The sequence below is a fragment of the Amblyomma americanum genome, chromosome 1 (assembly GCF_052857255.1).
Source record: "Amblyomma americanum isolate KBUSLIRL-KWMA chromosome 1, ASM5285725v1, whole genome shotgun sequence".
Taxonomy (NCBI): domain Eukaryota; kingdom Metazoa; phylum Arthropoda; class Arachnida; order Ixodida; family Ixodidae; genus Amblyomma; species Amblyomma americanum.
The window spans coordinates 320,963,944-320,973,461 of record NC_135497.1 but is presented as its reverse complement, the minus strand read 5'-3'; the positions used below and the strand labels follow the sequence as shown (position 1 = coordinate 320,973,461).

Below are 9,518 nucleotides of genomic sequence, written 5' to 3'. Positions count from 1 at the left end.
ATTATTTGAACACATATTGCTAACCCACATCATGATTTATCTAAATAGAAATAACCTGCTCTTTCAAAATCAGCATGGCTTGAGACATAAACGGTCATGCCAAACTCAGGCTTTCGAACGTGTAACAAACCTTCACCGTCCTTTACATATGTCAAATGACACGGATGCAATTTTCATACAGGCCGCCGCGCTCGCTCAGAGATTCCACTTCCGGCCGCCGCAGTGTACGGACGTGTGATGACGGGCTCCGTAGGAGCGGCTACAGCGGCCATGTCTGGCCGCGGAAACAGGTTTTTTGAAACTGACAACGAGTACGAGGTCATCCTACCAAGTCTGCCTACAGGTCGTATAGTTTTTAATACAGTTTTCCTTCACGCTGACGTCCGTGCACGACCGTATGGCGTCGAAGATTTCCGTGACACGTTGGCTCACCTCAAGTTGCTCCCTGACGTAACCGCCTTGGGGGCGTATCGGATGAGTCACGTCTTGGCAGTGGCTTTCGACAGTGCTCACGCTGTCAAGAAGATGCTCGCCGCTGGTGAAATGCAAGTGAAGGAACGTCGGTGTTTGATAATTGACCCAGCAAACCAAGATGTTCGAATGAAGATTCACTGGCTGCTGCCCGGAGTTCCAGATGAAGAATTGCGAGCGGCCTTTGTGCCGTACGGAAAAGTAACTGAGGTCAAGGCTGAGCGTTGGCGGGTACAAGGCATCACCGATAAAGGGTCGACAACGCGCCTGGGGTCTCTTTCGCTGAAAGCGGGAGTCAAGCTGGACGATTTGCCGCATCAGGTGAGCATCGCTGGTGAATTGGCCCTGGTTGTGGTACCGGGCAGGGCCCCCCTCTGCTTGCGCTGCCGAGGCAAGGGCCATGTTCGGCGTGAGTGCAAAATTCCGCGGTGTGGTGCGTGCCGTCGGTCCGGGCATGCGGAGAGTGAGTGTGCGCGAACGTATGCCAGCGTGACCGGGCGTTCTTCTAACGAAGCAGCGTCCGAGCTTATGATGGATGAGCTTGACGCCGAAGAAGCAGCGACGGGAAAGACGGGAAAGGGAGGCAACGTTTTGGAGACACTGGTACCCCATTCAACCAGTGTCGCAGAGGGGAGCGGGAGGCTTGAGCCTGCACCCAGTGTCCCGCAAGACGATTTGCCTGATGAGAAGGCTGCTGTGTTGGAAGACGCCGCCGCCCGTCCTAACTAAGCTTCGGAGAACGCTGAAAGTCAGCAGGAGGAAATGGTGGTCTTCTTGGCTGCAAGCAGCAGTCAGGCTGGAAAGCGACCACGAGAAAAGAATTCCGATGCACCGCATACTCCTGAAGAAGGCGCTGAAGAACCCCCGGCGAAAGCTCCTGGAGTGAGGCGTCCGTCTTTCAAGCCGAGGCCTAACGTTCCGCCCGACCCGCGGCAGGCGGCCAAGCCGCCTCCGTAGTTAGGTCGACCGCGTGCACCTGGGTGCCTTCGCGTGCAGCGGCAGCATCGACGGACAACAGGCAGCGTCGCCTTTCAAGTTTCCTAGTCAGCGCAACCATGGACTATTGTGAGTTCAGCGAAGTTGCTGCACGTAGCCTCCTTGTTCACAAAGTCAACAATAGGCGGTACAATTTGCTTTAAAAAGAAAAAATGGAGGGGAAAAAAGATGCAGCATTACGTATAGCAACGCTTAACGTAAGAGGGCTAGCCGCACAGCGGCGGCAGTATCAATTAAACTGCCTTCTACTAGAAAATGGCATCGACATTGCGGCTATACAATAGACAAAAGTAGAATCTGAAGAGCAAACTGACCGCATGTTGTTACCTTTTCGATCCCGCTATGACATCTGTGTGAGTCATGCCGTCGGCACTTCTGGGGGTGTATTGCTTTTGATGCGAAACTCAATTGGTATTGTTGTAGAGTGTGTAAAAGTAGACGCAAGTGGTCGTCTTATTGTTTGCGATTTTTTCTTTGCTCAGATGAAATGGCGAGTGATCTGTATATATGCCCCGAACAAGCAACAAGAGCGGAGAGTTTTCTTTGAGGAACTTGTGCCCCATGTCAGTGCAGAGCGAAATTTTGTTTTACTCGGTGACTTTAATTGTGTTTGTATGCCTGAAGATAGGGCAAGGAGGCACCCTTTGCGCGATCGCAGCGCTCTTTACTTGAACACGTTGATCACAGAGCAAAAGTTCGAAGATGTAGGTTTGCTGCTATCGAATTCTAGTCTGCCGCAGTACACTCATTTCCAGCGCGATTCTCACGCTAGACTTGATAGAGCTTACATATCCGTCGCCCTCGTGCCACTGTGTACCCATTACATGGTGAAACATGTATCATTCAGTGACCATAGCCTCGTTACGTTTACATTAGGTACAAAACAAAGGAATTCGCGCTTTAACTGGCGTCTTTGGAAGATGAATAACAAACTTCTCGAAGACGAGACCTTCGTTAGTAAGACACAAGATAGTATACGAGAAGTACTGACAAGTGGGGCTAATAGTTTTGTTTGCGCGTGGGAGTGTTTCAAAGAAAACGTTAAGATGAGCGCAATCGAACACAGTACAGCAAAACAACACAAAAGAAAACAGGCTGAGAAGCAATTACAATGCCAGCTGGATTTGTTACTCAGTCAAGAATGTGCTCAGCCGGGACTGCGCAGTACAGAAATCAGAGATGTTCGTAGGCAGCTGGAAGTGCTAGACAATGATAAGTACAAGGGAGCAGTTATACGGGCACGGGCAGAAAAGCTTTGGGTTAGTGAAATGCCAACGAAGCAGGCACTTGAGGATGAAAAGAGCTACGCAGCGAAAAATGATACCCAAGAGATAAGGCTCGAAAATGCAGTCACCCGAGACAAGGAAATGATTAAAAGAGCCTTTGTCGAACACTACAGCGAATTATTTGGGTGGAGAAACAAACTTGCAGAGGGTTTTGAAAGCACGTTTTTGTCGCTCATGCCAAAACTCAACGAAGAAAGGAAATCATTTCTAGAAGTTCCAGTTACAATCCAAGAAATTGAAAAAGCCATAGATGATCTTAGTCCGGGCAAGACGCCTTGTCCAGACGGTTTGAGCGCAGCTTTCTATAAGCGGTTTCGAGAAGAAGTGGCAGAGGAATTACACGCTGTTTTAATGGAGGCGTACGAAAAGAAAGAGCTGCCACCGTCTTTCCGGCGAGCGCATATAGTACTAATTCCCAAGAGTAATGATCGCGAGAAGCAGCAATTGGTTTCGTCTTTCAGACCTATAACGTTAACGAATGTGGATTATAAAATCTATATGAAGGTGCTAGCAAGGAGATTGCAAACTGTCATCAAAGATGTTGTGGGACCACACCAGACTTGTGGCATCAAAGGAAGGTCAATAACCACTAACATTCACATTATAAGGAGCATTTTAGAGTGTTGTGACGTTTTCTGAATGCGCGCAGCTTTGTTACAGCTGTGTTACGAGCGTTGCAAACAATATTCTTTGAAAGATAAAGCCTCGTTAAATCAGCTGTTCTGATATTTTTTCCCGCTCAGTTAGCCGAAATTGTTTAAGCGCTTCAGTTGAAGCAGACGAAATGGCCGGAACGGCATATTCAAATGGCCCGCGCTCCTTGCAACGCTCTCCTCGACGGTCTCGTTGTGATGGTTTCCGCTGCCGAAAACAGATGGCGCCACTGCCACCTTTCAGCGAAAAAGCGTCGTCTGCGGGTTTTGGTTGCCGATCTCTACGTAGACGATTACGTTTTCGCATCATGCACGGCTCAACTAAGTAATTACCGTTGACAAACTTGCTACGATACAAAAGTTACCATAATACGCAAGCTCTGTGTGCAGTTTCACGGCAAATGAGCCAGCGGTTGAGGCGGGGAAATTTATTTAAGTGTTCACGATAAAAACGCACAACACTGTGTGTGTATATATATATATATATATATATATATATATATATATATATATATATATATATATATATATATATATATATATATATATATTCACACGAAAGCACCAGATTGGACAGCCGTCGCTGTAGCTCAGTTGCTAGAGCACCGGACGCCATATTCGGAGGAGGTCGTGAGTTCGGGTCCCACCGACGGCATGGTTGCTTTTCTGCTGCTTTATAAGTAAATTTCTTTAAACTAATTCATTGGCACCGCGCATTAAAAAAAAAATAGAAACATTCCCCTGTACACCTTAGTTTAATGACTGTTGGCTTGCTTCATAAGTTTGTCAAACAAGCCCCTCATTTCATTTGCCTTGTCTCCTAATAACTTAACGAGGGTCTCGGTTCTGGCAGTCTTGATGCCATAGGTAGCATCAGAGGGTTCTCGCACAGTTTCCACCCTCGCCGTTAGATGACGTTCTACGTCACACTCGCGCTATTACAGGACGTGCTACGTCCACCGCTGTGGACGATGGTGGCGCTGGTGAACACTTTTAAGGTTCGCTTACACGCAAAAACATAAATGCCCACGAAAGTAGTAGATTGGACAGCCGTCACCGTAGCTCAGTTGGTAGAGCATCGGACGCGATGTTCAGAGGTTGTGGGTTCGGATCCCACCGGCGGCATGGTTGTCTTTTTTTCTGCTGCTTTATAAGTAATTTTCTTTAAACTACTTGATGGTAGTAGTGATTAAAAAAACATTCCCCTGTGCACCTTGGTTTCTATGACTGTTGGCTTCCTTCATATGTTTGTCAAACGAGCCCCGCATTTCACGATGATGAATTTTTATGGCGTAAGGGCAGCTTTGACCATAGACCGCCATGGCATAAGGTCGACTTTCATTTCACAAGGTGTGGTAAGAGACCCATTTTCCAAGCATTTCACCATAAAGAAGCTGTGCACCATGCAGGCAGGGGAAGCTTGTACCCATTGTACCACCGGTGGGTACCCGGCTGCACTGGGGATCGAACCCCGCACCTCCCGCATGAGAGGCGGATGCTCAGACCACTAGGCTACCGCTGCGGTCAAGAGTCCCTCATTTGACTTGTCTTATCTGCTAGTAGGTTATCGAGGGTCTCGGTTCTGGCAGTCTTGATGGCATAGGTAGCATAAGATGGTTCTCGCACAGTTTCCGCCCTGTCTGTTAGATGGCGTTCTGCGTCACACTCGCGGTGCATGAGACTAGATGTTGAAGCAAGGTTAGTATTTAAACAACGTGGCGTAGTGAGGCTAGCTTTGGGAGCACATGGCAATACACCAAATCAGGGGATACAGGGTGATATGGGATGGGCGTCGTTCGAGAGCAGAGAAGCTAACAGTAAGATAGCATTTGAGGAGCGATTGAGAAAAATGGGGGAAAAGCAGTGGGCTAGGAAATATTTCAGATGCTTGTATAGAAGGAACATTGATACTAAAGGGAGAAAGCGAACTAGAAAATTGACAAGCAAATAAATGGACAGCAGTAGGGGGGAAAATCAGCAATTATCAGTTAAGAAAAAGGTTAAAGAAACAGAGAGATCTCTGTGGAAAATAGGGGATTGCTTACCAGATCAGCACAGGAAACATGAAGGGTTTTTAAGCAGGAAATTGCCAAAGAAAATATCTATGGTAATTGTAGTGGAAGCTCTTTGTTGTTTTAGGCCAGGACGGGAGTTTTGCGGACTAAGACAGAGAATCAGGCACCTCAAGATAGACACGTTGTGCGTTGCGTGCGGAGAGGAGGAGGAAACGGCTGAACACTTGATACTTTTCTTTAAAACGCTTCAGCGGGGCTCATTTATCCAAGGCATTGGGGTTTAAGGACAGTGAAGGGAAAAGAGATTTTAAGCGGGTAGAAGTAACCAAGTGAAGGTTATCTGATTGGTGGCTAAAATAAAGAGAAGAGTAAAATTTCATAAGTCATGGCAAGGTGGCTTGAGCAACCGCCCAATTTAAAGGGTTCAGCCGTATCCATCCATCCATCCATCCATCCATCCATCCATCCATCCATCCATCCATCCATCCATCCATCCAGCCGTGGCCTAGTTGGTTGGGCGCCCGTCTCGGCTGCGGGAGGTGGTTGGTTCGAAACCCACCGCCGGACACCCACCGGTAAAAATGGGTACAAGCGGCCCTCGGCCTGGCGCCCGGCTTTCTTTAGGGGTGTCCGCTTGGGAGAAGCTCCGCAAACCCCGCTGCGCTCGCGGGCTAAGCCGCAGTTTAGAACGACCTCGCAGCCTGCTAAAGGTGGTAGGGCCATCGGTGGGACTCGAACTCACGACCTCCTCCGAATATGGCGTCCGGTGCTGTACCAACTGAGCTACAGCGACGGCTCTCCAATCTGTTACTTTCGTGTGAATATATATATATATATATATATATATATATATATACGGCCAAGCATCCTGGCCGTCCGATTGTGTCCAGCAATGGGGCTGTGACGGAGAACATATCTAATTTTATCAACTTTCTCATCAAGGACATCCCTTCCAGTTTTCCTTCTTACATCTAGGACACAAGTCATTTCCTTCGGGAGATTTCCAACTTGACCATCCCCACAGGCGGCCTTCTAGCGACTATGGATGTTTGCTCTCTGTATACAAACATTCCGCACGCGACGGCATAGCAGCAACGCTGGCAGCCTTCGAAAACTCAAATTCTTCGGTAGATTTGGACAATGGAACTCTTTCCGTCCTTCTCGAACTGGTCCTGAATTCGAACAATTTTGAGTTTCATGGTGAGCACTACCTCCAGATGAGCTGTACTGCGATGGGCACAAAAATGACACCAAACTACGCCGGAATCGTCATGGCGTCACTATAAATTCCGTACCTTGAGAAACAGCAAAAAAAAAAACTCTTTTCTACAAGCGTTTCCTGGAAGACATATTTCTTGTATGGGAACATGATGAAGCAAGCCTGTTGGAATTCACAGCTAAGTTTAATGCCCTGCACCCCTCAATCAGGTTCACACACAGTATTTCCGACTCGAGAATTAATTTTCTCGACGTGGAGATATCGGTAGACGGTAACAGCCTTTCGACTACACTATACACTGATTGAAAAACAATTTTCCCTTGCCGTGATTCCACGAGCAGTCGAAACAGCATAAACATTTTATATTTTATTTTTAGGCTATTTTCTTGGTTAATTATACTCACAATACGCGAACAATTTTTTTTTTGGTGGAAACTTAAACATTTCGGGACAAAAATAATATGAACGAAGTCGTGGCAGCGGCAGCACTTTCGCGGGCTGTGCGCCGTGTCGCAACCTAATTCTAGAAAAATAAACAACCCTGACCAATGCGCCCACAAAATGACACACGCAACACAGACACAGCGCTTGTGTCTAGAGTTTCGTCTCTCGTTCTGTGGTTGCATGTGTTAGCGCTGTGATCTTTTCTATAATCAGGATGTACCAACTCGCCCAGAAATAATTTTTAATGAAGTATCGCAGCTTACCCGTGACTTTTCAAATTATTATATATAAGCCATTGTGTATAATCTTGGCGTGCTAAAAGCTGAGATGACAAACGCTGTGCAAAGATTATTTCCGCAGTTGTGAGGAAGCTACAGCTTTCTAGATGAAATGTCTAAAATATAGCAAGTCTTAAGGGAAGGCGTCTTTAAGGATATTTTTCTCCGCGACTATGATGAAGACAATATTAAGAATTGCTGAGTTGTGGCTATTTATAGGAAAGAAAAGATATGCCGATTTCCTTCCTATTCTTCACCATCGACGTTGAATGTTCCTTAATTTAAATTATTTATTTATTTCAGAGTACCCTAAGGGCCCAGCAGGGCATGGGCGGGGGGGGGGGGGGGGGGGCTTATGAAACTCTAGGTTCATAGAAAACAACAGAGCAGAACAAATGTGCAACAGCATTTTTTTTACTCACTGGTAAACTGTACTACACACCTACACAGATCAAAATTATAACATATTTTTTATGAGAAATCTATTATATTAGGCACTCAGCAACAAAAAGAAAATACAAAACAATGAAGATTCACAAAATATGACGATGTGTCTTGGGTGCGAAGAAAAGTCAGTAATGTAGACTGAAAATGCCGCAAATTCGGCGATGACACGATGCTGGAATGCAAAGAATTCCACTCGTTTATGGCCGGAACGAGAGGTGGGTTCGGTACTTTTTTGTCCGCACAAACAGTGGACACGCTTTATGAGCATATTCTAGGGACGTGAAAAAGCATGGGAAGGGGGGGGGGGGGAGCGGTCTATTGTTGTCTTGAGGAAAGCGAAAGTTACTATGGTACAAGGTATAAAAAATCATGAGAGCATGTAACCTCGTGGCTAATGTTTGAACGTCTAGAGAATGCTTCAATGTAGGTATGCTTTGATGACGTGAGTAGGGTGAGGTGATAAACCTTGCTGCTTTCTTCTGGGTTCACTCGAAAAGATTAGTAAGACTATCCCTCTGAGAGCACCATATCAGTGAAGCGTATTGAAGTGAAGTTCTGTTCAGGGTTATGTGCTCGTGATGTTTAGTATCGATGTTAGCGAGAACCAAGCGCTTTCTCAGGAGACCAAATTGCATAAGTGCTTTGTTATGTGCTCTGTGCGCGTGTTCAAGGTCAGATATGAATGCAGATAAACACCCACGTATTTGAAACTTGAAGCAGCTCCAATTGAATGGTTATTAATAATGAACAGCCTTAGGGGTTGTTCGATTCGGGTTGAAAATCCTATATATTTAGTTTTACAGATATTAATATGAATCTTCCATATGTAATCTGAATCTGCCATATGTTGCATCATCAGTTAATTTATTCAAATCGGGTGGAAGAATACGCACGTCGTTTGGTTTAACTACTTCCCTGTAACTTACGCAGTTATCAGTAAAAACATTTATTGGTGAAACTAAGTTAGAGGCTTTATCATTGATATAAATAAAGAAAAATAAAAAACCGAGCATGCCGCTTCCCCTGATTATCACCTGAGGCTGATGTAATGCAGTTTCAAATGCACTGAGCTAATTTCACTGCCTGAGAGCGATTAGTTAAAAATTGTTCAATCCAATTAGTGCTTTATGGTCAAGCAGGAGGTTACGAGTCTTTACTGGCAAACGTTTATGTGAAACACGGCCAAAAGGTTTGGAAATGTCTATGAAAATTGGTGGGTTGGTTTATGGGGTCTAACGTCCCAAAGTGACTCAGGCTATCAGGGAAGCCGTGGTGAAGGGCTGCTTAAATTTCGACCACCTGGGGTTCTTTAGCGTGCACTGACATCGCAAAGTACACGGGCCTCTAGAATTTCGCCTCCATCAAAATTCGACCGCTGCGGCCAGGATCGAACCCGTGTCCTTCGGGCCAGCAGCCGCGAGCTATAACCCCTGAGCCACCGCGGCGGCCTGTATGAAAATTGCAACCGTGTCATTTGAGATATGTAAGGGACGGTGAAGGTTTGTTACACGTTCGAAAGGCTGAGTTTGGCATGACCGTTTATGTCTCAAGCCATGCTGATTTTAAAAGAGCAGGTTATTTCTATTTAGATAAATCATGATGTGGGTTAGCAATATGTGTTCAAATAATTTGCAGGGAATGAAGGTCACAGATATTGGCCTGTAATTTCTGGGAATTTTATTGATGTCTCATTTACGTGAAGGCATTAT

The 9,518-nt window shown here is 45.9% G+C and overlaps 1 protein-coding gene across 1 annotated transcript; it reads left to right on the top strand.

Moving 5' to 3' along the window:
• The first annotated feature begins 237 nt into the window (after positions 1 to 237).
• LOC144120519 (uncharacterized) lies at positions 238 to 1,200 on the top strand. Its single transcript, XM_077652989.1, has one exon. It carries the CDS (start codon positions 238 to 240, stop codon positions 1,198 to 1,200), a length of 963 nt encoding a protein of 320 aa, XP_077509115.1.
• Positions 1,201 to 9,518: the final 8,318 nt, after the last annotated feature.